This window comes from Lethenteron reissneri, chromosome 15 (assembly GCF_015708825.2).
Source record: "Lethenteron reissneri isolate LAM-NWPU_2019-01 chromosome 15, ASM1570882v1, whole genome shotgun sequence".
NCBI lineage: Eukaryota > Metazoa > Chordata > Hyperoartia > Petromyzontiformes > Petromyzontidae > Lethenteron > Lethenteron reissneri.
Window position 1 is genome coordinate 3,119,068 of NC_083793.1, and position 22,270 is coordinate 3,141,337.

Sequence of the window (22,270 nt, forward strand, 5' to 3'; positions counted from 1 at the left end):
CTTGCGTTGTGGCCGAAACGTCGTGAGAATTATTTAATTATGTTTTATTTTTATTATTTTATTATTTCCCTTCTACGTGACTTTACCAAAAGAACCAAGAAGATAAATAAAATAATAATATATTTCTATTATTTTTTTTACCTACGTGACTTTACCGAAAAAAACGAAGAGTATGAATCTTTGCAGTCACGAAAGCTTCAAATCTAGAATCACAGAATTTCTGAAATCCCATCGAGTGACTTCATCCTACACCAGGGGGCAGCACTTTCCCAAGCTCCCTGATGCATGCGTCACACGATAGCCCAAACCGGCATGTTTATAATCATCAAGAGATGGAATATAGACACATTAAATGCAAATCCGAATTAAATGTGATTTTTTTTCGTGCAGTCATTGGTCAGCGGGCTTAGACCATCACTCCACGACACTTGGTGAGACCATGGTTTAATCGCGGATGGCTTCTCGCATTCCAAACCGGGAACTCAGCCGGTGTCGGTTTGAACCAACAGATATATATGTTTCAAATTCAAGTTAATGCATAATGTACGTGCGCGAAAGTAAATAAAAAATATATATACATTAAGTGCACGTGCACCATGTGTCCAGGCGCCGAGGAGGAAATTGGCATATAAAAGCGTGGCTCTTAAATTGTTGTGTGGAATTGTTCCAACGGATTGTCACTGAAATTGACAGTTGAGGCATGGAAATGATTATTTTGGATGTAGGGGCTAACAAAGACAACCAATTTATCAGGAGATGTCGTTTGAAGTTAGACAGTCAAATTGCACCACCATGCAATAATCCACTACACGGCTCAGCGGACCGTAGCTACACTGCAGGCTTCTTCAGCTTCATTATCCACATTGCTTAAAGGAGACAATTGGCCGAATTCCATTTACTAACGTAGCTAATGCGTCTGCTTCCAACAATGTTTCGGGTGGCCCTGGATGCGTTGTGCTTGACCGCCAGTCCAGTGGTCCCCAACAGTTGTGAACACGAGGGCCACAGGCAAGCCACAACAAATGTTGGCACACCAACAACAACCACCAATTAAAAAAAAAACATCAAATGAAAACGGCTCTAAAAAGCGCCATGTATTGTTCATTTTAAAAGGTATAACGATGATGAACTCGCTTATTCGTGACTCATTCACGAGGTCGCTGATGTCGCTAGTTGTGCAATGAACAGTAAAAAAAACGCATGGGCGTTTTGTGAAGCAAAACAATCCTCGTGTCTTGAAGCCGTTCCTCGGGCCGCTTCCCAACGGCCTTGCAGAGCCTCCACCAGCGAGTGGCGTGCGGACCACGGGTTTGGAAAACCAGTGGTCGAAACGTTGACTTCGCAATGTGAAAGTGCACCCAGATATCACTCTGAGAAAGAGAGAAAGAGAGCGCGCATTGGACTATTCCACTTTGGGGGCTTCTGATGTCAACATTGCCCAAACGAAGGTGAGATAATAATCGCGCATTGCCATGGAAGACAACGAACACGTGTTCACACAGCCGCCTACGCATCTCCCTTCACTTGATTTTATGACATTTTTCGATCGCTAATCCTATGGAGAATAAGGCAGCCCTTTGATGTAGCGGCTAGGCTCGGGTTACATAGGGTGTCGCCTGCCCCCTGCTGTTTCTTTATAAGTGTGTGGACCCATTTGGAACAACAATGCAATTACTATTTCAATACCGTACCTATATTGTACAACACAAAGCCTTTCAAACATTCGCATAAAATTGTACATTTGTATTGATGTATGCATGCCGTTAATGAACACCCTCTGAGTTTGCACGTTTTCCGTTTTCACAATTCGGCTCATAATATGACCATTTAGACTTGAATTCCATCTTTTAAAACGCACATGTATAATCGTGGTCTGCTGAGATGAGACGTTTAAGTATAATTACTCACGACAATGTGTCAGTCATCTGCAGGCCACAGGCCTAGCAACACTGTGTTGGAGGTAGGGGCTGTTTAACTACTTTCCCTAGTCAGTACGGGTTGATGAAAGTAGGCCTGGGATCAGGTCAGGACACCACTTTCCTCTGATTCTATCCTTTACCCGTGGCAGAGAATCAAACTCGGGTCACCGGGTTCAGCATGCAACGAGTGAACCACTATGCTACTACTGTTCCATCTCATAAACATGCAGCTCAAATACCAAACACATGTTTAAAAAAAAAACTGAAAAAAAGAAACCTCTTGGCTTTTTTCAGTCGAGGGGCGGCGGGAGGATGGAAAACAAATGTAAAAGCATGGGAGTCGAGTTTGGCACTTGAACTATCGTGGGTTTGTTTATGGGGGTCTCTCTTTAATGGTGGGAACATGTGTGTGATGATGAAATACCTCTCACGAAGTCTCCCGTGCAATGCCATATGACGCAAGAGAACTTCCTTTATTCACAGATTTTTTTTTTACAAAGTGCCTTGCGTACCTGTTTTCTTTCAAATGCACACGAAGATGCCCGACAACTCCCCGGCAATTCGATGCATTGTCCTCTCGTCTATGAAGTCTTCAAAGTTAAACAAATTAGTTGGCAATGCTGCTCCTGCTTCTGGGTTGGCATTGGTGCACAAGCAAAATTAACAACAATTAAAAACCCAACACGCCCTTTATTAACACTGCCGTAAAAGACAAATGTATCTAAAAACATCACCGATTGGTGACGTTTTCGGCAATATGCCTTGCCTGTAGCACGTGACATGTGTTGTTGTGTTAATAGTGCTCATTACACATTCGGTGGTGCTGTTTGTTGCTGGCTGCTTTGGCTCTGTGCTCAGCAAACGGTGATTCGAGTTCAGATTCAAATATTTGCTTCACGTCGTACGGTGTGCAAATGTAGCGGCCACGACTAGCTGCAGGGATCACATACACCCACCACGGTGCGTACAACACACATGGGTAAAACACAAAGAAAAATGTTTTCATATGTGTGCAATGTTACGCATGTTCAGTGAACTGAAGGATCTACGCATCGTCACACCAATATCAACTAAGTCTATTGGGCCTCGCTTGTCCTGCATGATGCAAGCCTCTGGCTCAACCACCCCCCATGTAACCTCATGGCTGTTTCTTTGTATCAACATCAGCCACACGAAGAAGCTCATTCCAGTCCAGTGAGTGTGACCTGCATCCATAGTAAACGTGCGGCATCCAACTCCTGCTCAAGCTCCCTGCACGTGGAGACAAACGTTGGACATCATGATCCGCAAGCCACGGTGCAAACCAAACACGCATATTTAATTTTGCTGTTCCAGTACCCTGTGTCATTGTGCCTCACTTCTGTCCAGGAAGTTACCAGCAATGACCCTTCTTCATTGCACGGACAATGTGTGAATGTGTGTGTGTGTGCACACATATATGGTGGGGAGCGGTAGTGTAGCGGTTAGCGCGCTGCGCTGCGCTATGAACCCGGCGACACGGGTTGGATTCCCGCTCACGGCCAACACCAGTGACGATTATCTGAACCAGTCCCAGGCCCTCCCCTAGGTCGACTCAGCCTCAAATGAGTACCCGGTGTGGTGTGTAAACATTGCCACTAGGGAGACAAAGGCGGTCGGGCGTGGTGCTGGCCACCCACCCCCTCGTGTGCCGTTCCGGCCTTCATAGGTTCTGCTCGCTAACAGCACTTGCCCCTACAGTCTGTTAAGGCTATATGGGGGATATAATTTTCGAGTCACAAAGGCACTTTGTGATGTTACTGGCATTACCCAAATTAACGTCGAGAACATCAAACTCAGCTGCTGAGCTGTGGCCTCTCATTTCCTGCGTTGTCTCCGTGGTGGCGCCCACACGCGCACGTGCTAGTCATTACCTGTGACCGCCACAAACACAGCAGCAGTGTCATCTTTCAGGGGATGCGAGTTTATCGCCATCCTGTGGGGGATGCCAGGCTTCGTGGCAAATGTTTAATGACACATAATAGCCATGCTACAGATCCCCCCCCCCCCACCACCAGTAGCGAACACAAATACACATTCGTGAATCATTGTAATAATTATTATTTTGTAAATGCTGTGCGAGTGGCCGTGTAAATTTGCGTGGTGCTTTTAAACCGGAGCATCGAGTTCCACATTACTAGGATGCTTAACTCTGTTAAGTTGATTGGCCGTGGGTCGTTTTGTGTACGGGGGGTGGGGGGTGGATATCGCTTGTCCTAGTCACAGACGCCTTTACCCCAGGCTCGGCAGTTATAATCAGGACTCAAATCCCTCATGGGGCATTTACTATCCTACGACTGCAGGGGGCCCAACGGGTTGTGTGTGATGCTCAGTTATTCGTACTCTTAGTTCTTTCGGTAAAGTCACGTAGGTAAAAAATGAAATTAAAATTAATAAAAATAAAATAATAATTTAAATAATTTTTATTAATTTTAATTACATTTTTTACCTACATGGTGACTTTACCGAAAGAACTAAGAGTATGAATCCTTGCAGTCACGAAAGCTTCAAATCTAGAATTATGCTCAGTTATTATTATTTGTTTTTCTGGCAGCCTCAAAACTCGAAGAAGCACACAGTGCCCCACTCCTTTAGAGTACACATTTAATGCAACGTAAATTACAGATCGATTTTCACATCTGCAAATGCTTCAACCAGTAAACACATTTAAAGAAAACAACTTTAAAACGTCGATTCACAAAGTAAAAGTTTAAAATGTGATTTCGTTTAAGCTGCCTGATGCTTTTAGCAAGTTTCAGTAGATATGTTCTGGAACGTTGCATAGCATTATGTAACACTCTTGAAGGATATACTTTGTGCTATAAAAACGGTGCAAACACAAAATGTACAAATCTATTTATTCGTGATTATCTAGTGCTGGACATTTTTTTAACACAAACTCGTGATACTAAGGCTTTAATGTTATTAATATTTTAATATTGACAGAAATCAGTGAGTTGGTACAAACACTGATTTTGTGAGAGACAATTACTCAAAGTATATTTAGATACATTCTGAGTTTCTGTTTATCTCTAAGCACACTGGATCTTTACAAGTTTATTAGAATGACCTATGCCACTGTGATTATGTTTGTTTTCGATGCAAACTTTGCAGGGTAAACTTCCAAAAATATTAGTAGGATAATGTAAAAAAAATCCGTAAAATTACACTAAAACGACACTTAAAACCAAGATTGGCCATTGTTTCTTATATTATATATATATTTTTTGTAGAATTACGAGTAAAACAACAGTTTTCTTCTTCTTGGTTGAATCCCTGCAGTCACGAAAGCTTTAAATCGAAATTTAAAACAACAGTTATTTTTTTCTCTTTTCTACGATTCAACTGTGCTGCTGGACAAGCCCCGCGATGTTCAAGGAGGAATTTTCATCGATAACAAAGACAACAACCCACCTCCGATTAGCACGGTTGGCGACGTACGGTGCGAAAGAAGTTAAACTGTACGTACATACTTAACAGCATGTTAGTGCGAGTGCTGTCAGCGAGCACCTATGAACGTTGGCACAGCACACGAGTGGGTGGTGGGTGGCCAGCACCACACCAGGCAACCCACCAACATGTGTTTAACAGACCACACACTGCTGATGAGACTCACGAAGTCAAAACTCATCCAGGGTTCGTCTGCTTCAGTAACTTTTGCTTTTAAACATCCGTGCATGGGTCACAAAGAATGATGGACTTAAATTATATTGAAGAGGATTTTAAGAAACGTGTTCTCCGTTTTATCTGCTGTACCCATAGATCAAATTGAAATGGTGACCTCTGATTGCAAGTCCAGTGTTCTTAACCATTACACCATGGCAGAATTAGCCCGATCTCAACATCGAATTTGCCTCACATGTACTGAATGGTTCTATACACAATTGTACTAGCATCTCCTCTCCACCATTAGAGAGGGCAGGGATAGAGTAAAGCCTCTCTAAACATAGTGCTTAAATAGACAGTTAGCTAACCCGTCGACAATAAATGGGAGGCGTGGATGCCTACACTCATCACATCACAAGAAATCCAGTAATAGACTCAGCACAGTGTGTCCATTTTAAAGTTTTGTACACAGAGGCATTGACAGAACAAGGAACTTGTTAAGAGTTTCATACCAACTCTAATGGCAGGGACGTGCGGTCAGGGGAGGCAGGGGAGGCAGAGCCTCACCCGTCTTACTCCAATGAAAATAGCTGTTACGAAAAGTAAAAAAAAAAATATTAAGATTTCTCCACTGATCTGCGTTATAAATGTCATACAGGAAGAGACGAGAGGTGAGGCAGCGACGAGCTCAGCCTCCCTTCTGATTGCGCAACCCCTCAGTAACTGGATGGAGCGCGGGCAATAAGCGCGTGCCTGTCACTATCTCAGTATGTCACCAATGTAATGCTTGTAGACCCCTTCATTTCATGTCCTCGCCTTCCATACTCCAGGTAACTAATTCCACTATGTGTATAAATATATTTAGGCTCGCTGGTCTCGTCATGAAACTGCAATTAAAAATCACCAGGGGAGGCAGCTATCACATCTGCCTCACTGAGGGGGACGTGTCTAACACGCCCCCCTAAGTGAGGCCACGCCCCCTCCGTGAGGCCACGCCCCCTCAGTGAGGACACGCCCCTCAGTGAGGACACGCCCCTCAGTGAGGACACGCCCTCCTCTGTGTGAATCTGGCACTGACACTAGCCAGTGCCTTCCCAGCCATTGACCTCACCACACATCACTGTCTAATGGGACCTGTTGATTGTGAGCCCCAATGTTGTTGCCGAGACATGCAAAGGCCAACAACTTCGGTTACTGGGCACGTTCCCATCCCCTCGCTGTGTCTGCCCTTCCCCCCCTCTTGTATCGGACCCATGACTCACCCAACCGCAGTCCTCTGTGGAGTTCTCAACGTGGGCAATCTGTACAATCCCATCGGACGGTAAACAATGCACCAAGCAAAGGTCACCCTCGCCTATAGAAAATCAGCAGCAGATAGTGGCGAATCTGATACGCAGGCAATGAAGCAAGCGATTAATACAAACATTCGCTTGCAGGCATGACATGAATTTTGGGCTAGGCGCTGTTGGCGAGCACCTATTAAGACCAACACAACACATTAGGGCCAGTTCAGTGGTAATGTTTGCACATCTCATCAGGCACTCATTTGAGGCTGAGTCGACCTAGGGGAGGTTCGGGATCGGTTCAGGTATTTGTTACAGGTGTTGGCCACGAGCGGGAATCGACAAACTCTGGTCGCCGGGTTCGTAGCGCAGTTTTTAGCGTAGTGCGCTAAACAGTACAATTCCGCTCAAAACGGCTGAATATGAAACAAACGTACACATGCACACACGCATGCACTCAACCAATTTAACAAAGACACAGATCCCCTGTAGACTCTAGGGCAGTGGTTCTTCTTAACCTGGAGTGCACGAACCCCTGGGGGAGTGCGAGATGCCCTTTCTGGGGGTGCGAGACATGGCCAGATTTTTTAGAAGGAAAATTATTGAAACACACATTGAGTACGGGCACGTAAGTAGCAACTACTTTGTCTCATCAAACCTATGTATGCAGCAAAGGTTAAGAACCGCTTCTCTAGGGATAGGAGTTGCTGTTGAGTACTTGGTATGGTGGTGAGGGCACCACCACTTGGTGTGTATGACCAGGAATCAAATCCAGGCTACTTGGATGGCAGCATAGTGCCACTGCTCTCCTTGATGTTACACGTATGAAGGTTCATGACATGTTTGTGCTGCATACATGTCTTCTCCTCTTTCTCCTTCTTCCACTGTAGCGGTATACTGAAGTGAAAAATTGACACACCGTGTAAAGTTGACGACTGCATTTATTCTGGTGGGATGAGTGGAGGTGTAATAAAAGGACTCAGACGCTTCTTGCTGACTCCGTGTCCTTTATTTGGGGTTCGCGCTCTCCTTCCCACACGGCACTCCTCCTGAGACTCTCTCCCTGGCAGCCCCACATCTGCCTTCGCTCCCGTAGCCTTCCACGCTCCTGCAGCTCCGCTGCAGGCTCTTGGTGCAGCCCTCTGGCTGCTCTCACAGCAGCTCCACCGCTGCTCCCTGTTCCTCCGTGCTCGGTCACCGCTGGCCGGCGGTGCCGAGTCTTACCGTGTGTGGCGATCTCGCCACTCCCCAACCTCAGCCCTCCGTGGCCTCTGTGGCTATCTCGCCATCTCCAACCTCAGCTCTATCCCCAACTCTCTTCCACCCCGCTGGCTGGCGCCGTCATGAGCCCCTCAGCCACCAGGCTGAGGCACGGCGACCACCCAACGTGTTCACCACCCTTCACTCCCCCGACTGACCCAGATAGCTTCCTGTCTCCCCGCTATAACTTCTCCCCCACGTCACCCTGACTCCTCCCTCTCGGATCGTCATATCCGCCCCGCCCATTTACGCCCGCATTACAGAGGCATCCCAGCTTCCTCTTCAATGCGGGGCAATTGATTCAAATGTCAATTCAAACACTATGTTTGGGGAAAGTTTAAACTTTATCCCTAACAATTCTAAAAAAAGACATGTTCGTATATGTACATTACGGAATCATTCAGCCTATATGAGAAATTGTAGGTGTCGAAATATGACGAAATATGTAAGGAAATAAGTAAAGACATTAAACAAATTATCTTACTGTCAATATTTTTGTAAACGTTAGACCTACCAAAACTGCAGTCAAACGGATGAGTTAAATAATTAGTACATTTGTCGATGGGACCATTTACACCATAACAAATTGGTATCTCACAAATTAGTGGAAGTATGTGCTGGAGACAAATGCAAATCGCCTAAGTTATCATAACATATTGGATTATATGGCCATTGTGAATAGACATCTGGATGTGAATATAGTGTGTACGTACATACAGATCTCGCTCAATGCATACAGTATACGTCAACTATTTTAGAACCAGATGTTATCAACCTGAGCACCTTCGTTGAGAATATTTCCATGGTATATTGTGGATTTTTTTTTTCCTATAGCCAGCTTGTTCAGGTGCTTGGTTCACCTCTAAAATTTCCAAACCGTAATTGATTTCCCTCTGATGCTCGTGAATAATTGATTGATTGATCTGTTAAGAGAAGGCGGATTGTGTTTTTTTTATTCTTCAAATCAGATCAGTTTTAAAACAGAAGAACGTTTGTGGCATCATTCCATGATCAAGGTTGGCAATTTCTGATTTAGCTTTAGTTCAAAAACATCAAAAATATAAAAGCAATACGTGGCCAACATTTCAACCACGTAGTTCAAAACTGTTGCGTTTGGGTGAATGAACACTGGGTGATCTAACGCACGCCACCTAACCTAATGACCACTTAAGCCTCGCTGAGATTAATGTCGTGGCGTTGTAAAGGTAACGTGTCACTCTCATCACGAGGTCCAATTGTAGGACGTAGTATAAATAAACATGAAGTGAAACAGCAGCCAATACGGAAGGTGGGCGCACAGGAGACATCACACTGATGAAGCAATCACCAGTCACGCCACGTGAACCATAACCTCAAATACATTTCACTTCACGAAAGTCAAAATATCCAGTTATGAACCCACCAAAATTATACTCTTTTGTTTTTGCAAGCCTTTTTTAACCTGTGGAGTGGTGGCAGAGTGGTTAGCGCCCTGCACAATGAGGCAAGACGACTTGCGTTTGAATCCCAGTCATAGCGAACGTCGCTGTAGTGGCGAATGATATCTGAATCATTAACCAGCACCCACCAGCATGAAGGAGCTTAGGGTCGAATAACCCCCATGCCAGACAAAGTGTGTGGAGGAGCTTTCTCCAACAGAGAGACTGACAAAAAGGGCTGTAAAATTATTATAACTTTCAGTTGTCGTCGGTGTTGTTGTGTCAAATGGACGATACCTTTATCAACGCCCCATGCATTTCATGCGTGCGCACGAGTTAGTGTGTCCGCAAATATACAGTGCGCGTGTTTCTCACTACCCCCGATTTTCCCTGCTCAACACCGGGAAGGGGAAACAGTCGACTCAGACGGTTAGCAGGAAGTTTGTGAAGGACCTCGGAACCGCGCTGCTGCTGCTGCCGCTGCTGCTGCTTTGGGGCTGTTTTTTTGGTTGCTGTGCCCGCTTGAAGGCTCTAGCAAAGGGTGTGAAGCGATCAAGCCACGGGCAGAGCGAGGGTGCGGCTGTTGGCGTGACACTTGCACCTGCTCATTGCCCATTCAGAATGCTCCGAGGCGTACGTTGAAGCCCAGAATATTGAGAGTTCTAGCAAACATAGTGTTCAATTTGAGTCCTTAAAGCTCAATTTTTATTTTTTAGATGAAAACGTTGACATCCGGTTGACAAACAAACCCAAAAAACAACGATGAACCAGAATATCTCGTCGACGCTTTTATCGCTGCAAGAAAACGAAGCTGTGTTTGCACTGTTGGGAAGAAAATGTTTGGTAAGATCTCATTTTAATACGTTATTCCTGTGTGCGTACTACATGTATGTGCATGAAAATGTGGTGAACTTGTCGTGCGGCTATACATGTAAACACACGTGCTTGTAAATCGTGCTTGTGACAGAGTTGGCTTGACATGTGTATACGTGCTGAAAAAAAAATAATTCCCTGAGCATGAGCGATATCTTGAAATAGTGCGTGTACTGTTAGAACTTCAAGGGCAGCCGTGCGCGTGTGTAACGATTTCATGTCAACCAGGAGTCCAGGGCTTGATGTGTGTAACGGTACGGACCTTTGCCAATCCACTGCTGGATGAAGGGCATCCTCGCCTTGCCAGCTTGGTACGGGGGGGGGGGGGTGGTGGGTTATTTGACCAGTAGGCCGTGCTGGTCAGTGCAGATTGGTGAAGGTGGGGTGGGATGCGTGGGACGTAGATGTGAAAGCATTGAAGCACAGTCCAACTAAGTGTTTTTTTGCTGCACAGTATCAGAATTTCGCAGCACGTCCACCTTGCGCCGGAGCCTATGTCACCTGTTATGGATGCTGGTAACCCATCTGGCGCACTATGCACGCTCAACACTTGCTATGCTGATGAGATCAACAAAGACCGAACCACCTAAGAGTTGGATATAGCATGTACTTTAGAGTGTATATCTAAACCAACTAATGTATTAACCATAATAGAGGTTTGTGTGTCGGTACACCCGTCACCACCCCATACAGCCAATTAGTCAGTTTGTCACGTAAACAATTAGTTACTATTTCAGCACACCGGTGTGTTGAGGAGTAAACCCAAAACATTTACAATTCGAGTACAATATTTCGCCGGTAATTACAGCCAGCTTCATCGGGCGACAGCCAGAATTTATATTTACGCGAGCTAACCCCAAAAACACCTCAATTATGGATAACATTGGATGCGAAAGCCTATGTGTTAAACTAATGTATATATTGTTTTGAAAATGTCACTTAAACGAGCAAATGGACGGCGCTCATGTATATCGGTCGCCATAGACCAGTGCTGTAAACTCCACAGTACCATGGCAGAGCCCAGACTATCCCCAGGATAACTGATATATAGCACAACAAATGTATACTGATACAGCAGGTGTGTTTCTAACGAAAATCATTGCGCCATCATAAACTGTCAAAAAGGGGCTTTCTACTCAGACGGATACATTTGCCATTGTTTTAACCTCATACATAACCCGTGTCATAACGAAGCTGGACAACCTTCAGCATGCTCTCCGATGAACAAAACGAAACGCCGATGATACTCTGACCTGCAGTCTGTCAGCGAGCGAACAAGCAATGGTTTGCTGTCATTGTTTTTTTTTCTATGACAAGCGGTATGCGCGGGACGCGTGGCTGTGCGAGGCATTGCCCCACGAGGCAGCAACGCTCGGGCAGGAAAGAGCGGTGTTGGCGTTGCGGTCTCTGCATCTTGCGCGTCGTCGGCAGGTGCTTCCGGTCGCTTTGTGGAAGATAACGGCGCGCGGAATCAATGTTGCGTGCAACCTGCGGCGATGCACCGTTTGACGTCGTAGAGAGAAAGCACTGAGCTGCCGAGGGGCGGGGAAGGGTAAAGCGGTTGAGTGGAGGCTGACAACTCGGTGGATGACGTTTGTTCTGCATAGAGTACAAGTCAAATGTGGAAATTCCTACACTGTAATTAGTTACATTTTGATTTAAAGCTTTCGTGACTGCAGGGATTCGTATTCTTGGTTCTTTCGGTAAAGTCACGTAGAAGGGAAACAATAAAATATTGTTTTATAAATATTATTGTTTTATATTTTTATTATTTTATTGTTTCCCTTCTACGTGACTTAACCGAAAGAACCAAGAATGTGCAATTAGTTGCTTTGCATTAATAGGATGTGTGCTTTTAACCCTAACAGCATTATGCTCATTGGAGATATACCAATGGATGGTTAGATTTCATTTACTGTACGGTCTCGCTTTTGCTTTGAACGGGGGGCCCCATATTGTATGCAAAGTGCTCTTCCAAATAGTATCTGGTAATACAGCGGCATTTGTTTAACAGGCCCAACTCCGCTGATGAGACCCAGAAGGTCTAAACCAGTCCAGAGTTTGCCTGCTTCTCCACATGCTGCTGGATAATATTAGTCTGGAAAGCTGATGGATTAAGACATTTAAAAAATCTCTCTGTCGAGATACAATTTTCTCATTACCAGGTAAGGGCCCCAATTTTAAGAGTAAATAATTATAGCAAAATAGCATGTTCCATTGCATCAAACATGAAATGGCCACAGGACAATTTGTAATAAGAATGACACAATTGAGAAGAAATGTTAACTAATGAGTCGGAATATTATACATATAACAAGTACCTTTTTGTGGAACGTCATCTGTGGACAACTTAATCTGAACCGCCAATAGACATACGTGCTAATTTGAGCAGAGATACGCCTTGATTCTGACGATAACATTGTGTTCCTAAGCAGCTGGACAGATTGTAACGATTAAAAGTTCGAAAGGTCTCAGTATAATTACGAATGGCCCTCGACATAGTCTGATAAGATATGATGCGTTGTCTTTGAAACTGATTGGTCCACGCCAGTTTAAAAAGCAATGCATATATTAATGATCAGAACATGTTGTTGTTGTTTGCACGTTCACCACAAGTACGTGTGGTCAATGCAGACATGATTCCTTGAAAAATTATTCCGTTTGGTGCTTTAACATCTTAACACCCGTTTTATTGCCAGAAATGGTAAAACCCATTGTTATATTTTGATACTTGTAAGAAAGGTCACACATAAATATCTTATGGAAGCCTTGTTCGTAAGCAAGGGCGTTCGCAAGTCGGGGTAGCGCCTGCATGCTTAACGGTGAAAACCCGTCTTCCGTGGTTTAAAGTACGCACGTAAGTTTAACCGGGATGGTAAGTGTCACTTCAGACGCTGTCTTTCCGACAGACCTGTTCTTCACCTGAGGACGGCTGCTTGCGTTGTGGCCAAACGTCGTGAGAATTGTATTTTATTATGTTTTATTTTTATTATTTTATGATTTATTTTCTACGTGACTTTACCGAAAGAACCAAGAAGATGTCACATTGACGTTTAAATAAATGTATCCATGGCGTGGCATCGGGATCGCCAGTGCCACCAAGCTGTACAGTAGTTCAGTTTAAAGGGGGTGGCTGCTAAGAACTCCATGCAAATGACTGTAACCATGAGACGCCACAATTCTATCCTTGCAAACGTTTTTCACTGGGCCAGCCATCTGCACCGCTTGATAAAGAAAAGCCACCGAAACGGCCAAGGGGGAGTAGTAACTTCCGCGTTCACGTTATCTCTTCCTCCGATCACGAGTGTAACAGCATGCACTGGCTAAAGTGCAACTTCAGCTCAACAAAGTAGAAAAAAAAACTGCGTATTACAAAACAACCTTTCGTCGTGTAATATTAGGTTGACTTTAAGTAAACAGCATCGCTTTCTTTTTGCTTTGCGAGAGGTCCTCAAATTTTGAAATCAATCGTCCAGTGGTTAGTTTGGTGCCGTGGCAATTTCACAACGTGGACAAAATGCCAGCTTTAATTAGCGTCACATTTTAAGCTTTTTCTTGTCATTATCCAGAGCACTAGACGAGAGTTTAAGATGTATGTTTTACCTTCGTGAAATTACCTTTCGTTATATTGTACGAGTAACGTACATGTTTGTGTAGTTTGGCGGTTATTTGAGGATACTTCACCATGCTGGTCAAGGCAGGTTGATGAAGAGAAGAAACATAGACGCGGGAGTGTAGAAGTACAGTACAACAATTGACTTTGAGACTAATCACATCTCTTTCAAGAAATAAGTGGATGAAAAAATGAAAGAATTAACAGCTTTTTATATCCATTATGAAGGGTTTTTTTTGGCTTAGATCTTGTAAATATGACTGTGTCGTTAAACTCGACGCGTTCCAATTAGTTACTACTTCAGCACACCGGTGGGTTGGAGAGTAAACCCACAACATTTACAATTCGAATCCGACGTTTCGCTGGTGATTACAACCCAAAAAATATCGAAACGAAAAAAAACCCCTTTATTATTGATAATATTGGTCGCGAAAGCCTACGTGTTTAACTGAGAATGTCATATATCACGAGTACATATAGTAGGGTGGCATAAGAGGCCTACGTGGGGTGAAAGGCCCGTTTTTGTCCTGGTGCTCAAGTGTGGCTGTCTGTTTCTCAAACCACCGCTGGAAAAGGGGCCTCCACTGGAAGGAGCTCTAGAGGGTAATTGGTCTACTCCTCCATACTGTACAGATGTGTATGGAGAGACAGGAGTACCCACATTTTATCCCACAACACGCGAGCTGTTGATCGGCGGACTTGCGGCAGCATCTCTTTCATTTATAGTGAAGCGCAAACGGTGAATGCAAAACTGGCTCAAAGCCATTTAAGGGTGTAATTTGATTTTTTTTTATCAATCATGCCACTATAATTAATATGAGCCAAGAAGGTGAAAGTAACAAGCTGGTAGGAAGTTAATTAGAAGACGAATGCATGTTTTTGTCAAATACCCTGACTTAATTTCGATTTCCTTATTAGTATGTTCGATCTGTGTGCCAAAATTAAAATGAGCCAAATACCCAGGTATTCATAGCATTACATTTGTTTTTGATCGTGGAGCCACATCAATTATTTAATGATATCACACGAGGTTTTAATATCTAATACGATATGGGACTCCCAGAGAATACGCATTTCATCTTTGGCGCATTTTAACAGAATAGTCTTAAGGATGTGAAACTCAGGAGCATAATATTGAAACCCAGTTGTAATTCAGTTTTTACCTTTTTTTACTAAGACAATTGTTACGGTGAGTGTATCAGGGGCCGAATGCCCATAAAGGCTTTGGAGTGGTTCCCACAAGCCCAGTGAACAAGGGAATGGCCTCAGGTCATGTATGTATGCTGAACTTCTTTCGCACCGTACGTAGACAACCGTGTTGATGTGACATCATCTGATGGGACTGTTAAGGACAGAGGTATTGTGTGTCTCTGCTGTGCAGCAGCGGCTGCAGCGAGATCTGGCGAAGGGCATGCAATGTTGGCGAGGTGCGATGGCATCAATGGCCATCGTGAGATCGTGACTAAGAAGTAGTTAATGATGCGTTTTTTTTCTCCACCCCCCCCCCCCCCACGTCATTGGGTTTTCCAATGACTGTTTCTGACATCGTACTCCCCGCCTCTGTCCGCACAGCAGAATTAATGAGTGCACCACAGGCAGGGTACAGTGCGGGTACTCCCTTGAGAAGTAGCTTATTCGCTCAACGGGATTTACCTTGGAAATAAACGTCTGCGGCCATCTGGAACGCTCTCCGTTCCGATATTAGGAAGCCACAGGAGCTATGCACTTTCAAATGTAGATTGAAAACTAATTTTTTTAGAACTGCTTTTCGTGCCTCGTTGTCCTTCCCCCGCACCTCCGATGAACACGGTTGGCTACGTATGGTGCAAAAGAAGTTCAACATACATACAGACTTTTCATTCTTCTCATCCCACCTCGTGCAATACGTTTGTGGGCCAGGTCGCTTCTGAAGAATACGTTAATATCTCAGTGAGCTTTACCTGGAAGCGCGCCATGATAATGTCCAATGGAACACGCTTTTTGATGGCGTCGTCGCCCATGTCAAACATCGAATGCAACCTGGTCGGCGAGTCCTGGTGCGTCGGCTCCTTGCTGGCGAGCTTGGCGATCTCAGCCTCGCGGCGGTACGACTGCCTGGACGACCTTGCTGCACCTGATATTGACGAGCACCTTGCGCAGTTCGGCATTTGTTGAAATGATTAGTTTTAGAACTTGGACGACGCCGATCTGGACGGAATGATCCACGCAGCAAATATGGTGGCAAGCCCGCAACTGCTCATATCCGGCGTCCACGTTGACCAGGGCGAACAACGTCTTGACAGCACTGTTCGCATCGGAGCCATTGTCGCTGGTGACAGCGAGCAGCTTGGTCGAGATATTGTGCCCGAGGCGTTGGAGGTGCTCAAACAGAGCGGCCCCAATGCACTTGCCGACACCCCTTCCGGATTGCACATCGAGGATCGCAGCATGGATTTTGACGCACCAGATTTGGTGTCGATCCAGTGCACCGTGATCATCCAAAATCCTCTCAGGTTGCGGTTCGACCACCCATCGATGGCGAGCGAGATGGCGACGTCCAGGTTGGAGAAGAACACCCCGACGATGGGCAGCATGATGGCGTGATGCTCGACAATCCTGCGAATGATGGTGCGGGTCGATGGGCCCTCGTATCCCTGCGTCAATGTGTTGACCAAGGTCTTGAACTTGTCGCTGCCGGCGGCTCGCAAAGAGATCGCACCTTGGATAACAAAATCAACTACCGCGTTCTCAAACTTTACCAGGAGGCGATCCGGGATTGCTGGCCGGCTCAGCCTTTGCTGCATTAGGCGGCTCGCCGACGCCGACGTCCCGACTTCGCTGCCTGGGGCGAGTACGTTGTGCTTCTTGAGGTGGGCTTTCCACCCCGACGCGTTCGTTTGGGTGGAAAACCACTTGTGGCAGTGCGCGCACTGCCTCTTCCCTTGCTGTGCATTGGGATCACCCTCCATCCAATCGTGCGTGTGCTTCCACGGGAACGCAATTCCACTGCCTCTTTTGATTGCTGTTCGCAGCAACCCCAAAAATGCCAGTTGCTGGCATCATCGACCTCGTCCTCTATTACCTCTACCTCAAGAACGTGGACCGTCTACATCTGGTCCGACATTAATTATCGCAATTTAAAATGGAGGCCATGGACTGCGCCATGGAGCTTTTAGCAGTAAACAAGGTATTGTAGTTACCGGGTAATTATTCGCGCTACCTTTACCCTACCAGGTAATTATTCTGAGCTACCTTTACCCTACCCTTTACCTTACCCCTTGGCATGTCGAAACCTTTACCCTTCACCTTTACCCTTTTACCCGGTAACAAAGGTAATTTACCTTACCTTGCCGAGGCCTACCCTTCAGCCACCAGTGGCGTCCGCAAGCGATTGCAGGGCTTTACCTATTGGGGTTTGTGTTTTGTTTTAACCAGGCAATACAATAGGACGTGGATCTACGTGCTTTATAAATGCAGCTGTATCTCAAGATGCTGCGCAAAACATGTGGGGCGTGCATCATGAGATTGAAAAAATGTGTTTTTTAATAGTTTGTCAAGCAAAGAGATATACAATTAGAGGTGAAATCAATGAATTTAATATATACAGGGCAAGTAAATAAATAAAGCCTCTACTTTGTTGTTCACTCTACACTAAATGGAATCCATACTCTTTGTTTTTTTCGGTAAAGTCAAGTAAAATAAAATTGTATTTTATTTCTAACTAAATAAAATACAATTTTATTTTATTTCTAACTACGTGACTTTACCGAAAGAACCAAAGAGTATGGATTTCTGCAGTCTCGAAAGCTTCAAATCAAGACGAAATGGAATGTAGTTAAACAAAATAAAATGTAGGTGTAAATGTCCTGTGGAATAATAGTTGTTTTTGTTCAAGGGGTTACACTTGTTTGCATATCTGTTAAACCTTTACTGCGAGGAAAATCGGCATCTATTTGAGCAAAACGTCCCAGGTTAATTGTAAAAGTCGTCGCGACGAATCAAACAACGCACATAAAATTACTGGGAAGCAAGATTACGTTTCTGCGGCTGGCTATCGATGTTCATGGGGAAAAAAAACAAAGGTGGCAGCGATAGGTACAGGAGCAAATACGCCAACGAGCGGTTTAAATCCTTATCAGTGCCTTCGTTGACAGGGGAGGGTTCACTTTAAGGTCACTGTAATTTCCAAGATATCAGACTCTACAGAGACATTTTGTGTTGTTAATAGAAGTAATAATTTTGAGCCTTTATAATTATCCTCATTTTTAACCATGCAGCACTTTTTTTGTTTTTTTGTTTTATCTATTCCACATTTATTAAAGAGAATACAAAGACAATGTACTGAGAGAAGAAATACGGCAACATCAGCCGAACGGAAATGTCTCGCAGATATTCACTGGACGACATGAAGCTTGCGTCTCATTGTGTCGTGTACAAGTCCAAACTCTGCGAGTTCAAATGTGCATGTACATAGCCGTCCATGTTAATTGGATGTAGGTGCAGGGCAAGGACAACATACCAAAACACAATTTTTATTTTTTCCCTTCGACGTGACTTTACCGAAAGAACCAATAATACTAAAAAGCAGTTTTAGATAATTGATTTTTCAAACTATATTATTTAAAAGCACATATCTCCAGTTGCTTCCTAATATCGGAAGGAAGAGCATTCCAGACGGCCGCAGAAGCGCATCTAAAAGTTAACGGGATGCGGTGACCGTCTTTGTCTTTAGTGCCTATTGTGTGTTTGTGTGTGTGTGCGTCTGCACATTATTTTGCTTTATGTCTACGTGTGTGTGTGTGTGTACTTACGTGTGTGTACTTGTGTATGTGTACTTGTGTATGTACTTGTGTGTATGTACTTGTGTGTGTGTACTTGTGTGTGTGTACTTGTGTGTGTGTGTACTTACGTGTGTGTACTTGTGTGTGTGTGTGCCTGAGCCAGACTCTGGCATCAGCCGTGGTGCAGGTGCACGTGGCATCGGGAGATGGGCGGTGGTGGACCAAGCGCTGCGTGGGGGTGGCCTGCCTGGTCAAAGACAATCCCCAGCGCTCCTACTTCATCCGCGTCTACAACCTCAAGGTGCAGTGCCCGACTCCTGTTGCGTCAGCCCACGTGACTCCCCACTTGCATGTCCGCACGTTGAACTCCTTCTTGCATCGTACGTGGCCGACCGTGCTCGTAGGAGGTGCGGGGGAAGGACAACGAATATGAATGTACTTCTTCTTGGTTCTTTCGGTAAAGTCACGTAGAAGGGAAATAATAAAATAATGAAAATAAAACATAATAAAATACAATTCTCATGACGTTTCGGCCACAACGCAAGCAGCCGTCCTCTCATTCAGACGCTGTCTTTCCGACAGACCTGTTCTTCACCTGAGGACGGCTGCTTGCGTTGTGGCCGAAACGTCATGAGAATTGTATTTTATTATGTTTTATTTTCATTATTTTATTATTTCCCCTCTACGTGACTTTACCGAAAGAACCAAGAAGATGAATCCCTGCAGTCACGAAAGCTTTAAATCGAATTTTTTTTTTATGTACTTGCTCCATCGACCCGGGAATAGAGTGTTGCCCCCTCGCGCGCGTGTGTTTTCTCCGGGTGCTCTGGTTATCTCTCACGGGTATTCGCTCGTTAATCGGCTGATAACACCTCGATATGTCGAGAGTAACAGAGCTTTGGGGGGATGGGGGATTGGGGGGGGGCACTCGCTCACCGTGTGGCTGTGTTTTTTCCGCCCGCTCGTCTCCGTGATCCTCACACCTCTTGAGTGGTTCTCTCTCTTCAAGAGGGAGTGCATCTCAGAAACGCACAACACCGATGAATGCATATCAGTCGCGGCAATAATAACACCCCCCCCCCCCCCCCCCGGAGGCCCTGCGATGATATAATGCGCCTCTAAATGTATTTATTTTCCACAGGAAGGCAAGCTGGTTTGGGAGCAAGAGTTGTACAGCCAATTCAAGTACAACGTGCAGAGAACGCATTTCCACACCTTCGAGGCAGATGTAAGTCCGAAGCGCAGCTTCAATGTGACTCCCATGTATGCTACCTGCTTTTTAAAGAAAGATGCGGTAAATAGATCAAAGAGCTATCATAATGCAGCTACACACCTCGGGTGCAAGGCAATGGTACAGCCTTGCAATTACACCATTGGTACATCATTTGCCAGTAGAAAAATACGTCTCGGGTGTGGACCAATCAACTTCAAGGACAGTGCATACATTATCAGAGTTATAGTTTTTGTTTGCATTACGACTGCAGGTATTGTGGTCTATGCAAACATGACTCCTTGTAAAAAAGGTGTCAGTTTTGTTGCCAGAATCAAATGGTAAAAAAAAACAATTGTCACAGTCTTGCAATTGCTTGCTCAAGATCCTCTGCTAGATGCACGACCAGAGAACCTCCCTCAAGGCTGTCTTCGCCTTCTCTTCCACCCTGGTCAGACATCTGGTAAGATGTGTTCGTATGTAGTACACATGTTGAACTTAATTCGTACCGCACGGAGCCAACCACGCTCAACGGAGGTGCAAGGAGAAGGGCAAGTGTGGATTGTGCTACTTGAGTGATGGAGAACGACTAACACGCGTTGACTCTTCCAGAGGGACTAATCACCGGGCACGGCGGCACACTCTCACTTCCGCCAACCGCCTCGTTCGCATTGCCGTGCTTTGAGTTTGCGATTTGATTCTAGAATGTGCTTTTTGTCAAATTTTTACCCTCGTTTGTATCTTTACTCTCGTTTGTATTGTTTCCTCTTTTATTGTCTTACTTGTACAGTTTAGTTTGCACCAGATCCCTAAATGCAAACATTACAATACATCCTGTGGATCGATAATTTGCATACGAATATTAAACAACCATTTGTTGTGTGCACACATTGATGCGCGTCTCGTTGGCGAGGGGAGATGGGGCGCCGATGCAGTGCTGCTCCAAACGTGACGTCCTGAGTTTGACTTCCAGCCACAGTTATTTGTAGTATTTATAGCGAGTGATTTCTGAACCGGTGCTATTTTGGAGAAGTATGGTAGAAGAACTCCGGCAACCAGCATGGCGTGAGAGAAGCAGTGAATAAATTAATATAACGTAAAATATGTATAGTTATTATTTAACTAACTCTGGGGAGTTTTTAAAAAAAGGTTATGTCTTTGCAATAGTGTGGTCACATTTCTTTTGGAGAAAGTATTGCAGTTATGAAGTATGCCAAGTGAAGGGGTTTATGAAACTACATTGCTGCAATGCAAGGTGGCTGAATGGCTCAGGAGTCATAGCACCCAGGGATTGGCACTGCTAAGATTCTGGGTTTCAGTTCACATTTCGGCATTTTAAGATTAAATCAGGTCCTTAATTAGATATTTGTTGCAATCAAGCCACCAACAACTTCACAACAAAACCATTATATATAAAAAAAAACATGTTCTACTTAATTGGGTTTGTTGCAGCTGTAAGAATTTCACATTAAATGCATATTTATTTGTTCTGTCATACGCTGAGAAATAGGCATTTATAAATTATTGTCCAACTGGCTTGAAACTTTTTGGCCACTTCATCACCCCTCCTACGAAGGTTCTCCAAAAATCCGGCGAAATATTGTTATTGTGGTCTGGGGGTATGGAGACTTAAATGATTTATTAATTGAAAGTATTTTATCTGCGATGATTTTTTTGTTCTGTGCATATATTTATCGTTATTTATTTATCTTCCTTTGCTAAGTCGTGGGGTTTTGTTTTTGTATTATCTGTGTACACAACTGGATAATTGTCGTGCGGCATTGTGGGATGCAATTGCATGAATGACGCTACATAAAATGAAACTGTTACTATTAAGTTAGATTTTGTGATGAATATTTTTTTTCAGGGCATATAAAATGTGTGCCCCAAGTGTAAATAAAGAGATCGCGTGATTTGATGTAGTGCTGCAACGTTATCCTCCAGAGCCATACTCTGCCGCACGGCGATGCGCTGCTAGCTGCAGAATTGTGAACGCATTTAGTTTGACTCACGATATCAAGTTCAAGTTCATTTATTAGGTATAGCCCTGTGAGCCATTCAGCTCTTGAATCGGGTGCAACCGCAACAAACAAAAAACAAAAACATGAACAAAAAAACATCTTAAAGTGAATATGTGACTAAGTGCAAACAGAAAATCCAAGAAAAGACAGCAAAAATATTGCAGAAAAAACACCGTACACCAACGCTGTGTGCAAAAATCCCAGTGGGATGCAAGTCAAACAACAACAACAACCACAAGACAACTTAGATTAAGGCCATCAGTCTAACTCTGTACTACAACAACACAAA

At 44.4% G+C, this 22,270-nt stretch overlaps 1 protein-coding gene across 1 annotated transcript in view; it reads left to right on the plus strand.

Moving 5' to 3' along the window:
• The first annotated feature begins 9,963 nt into the window (after nucleotides 1–9,963).
• Nucleotides 9,964–22,270, plus strand: part of LOC133342586 (actin nucleation-promoting factor WASL-like) — a 32,654-nt gene continuing 20,347 nt past the window's right edge. The window contains exons 1-3 of the mRNA XM_061551804.1: nucleotides 9,964–10,347; nucleotides 18,914–19,051; nucleotides 19,892–19,978. Of these exons, the coding sequence (XP_061407788.1) occupies nucleotides 10,267–10,347; nucleotides 18,914–19,051; nucleotides 19,892–19,978 (306 nt within the window). The 5' untranslated portion in view covers nucleotides 9,964–10,266. The remainder of the gene's footprint in view (nucleotides 10,348–18,913; nucleotides 19,052–19,891; nucleotides 19,979–22,270) is intronic.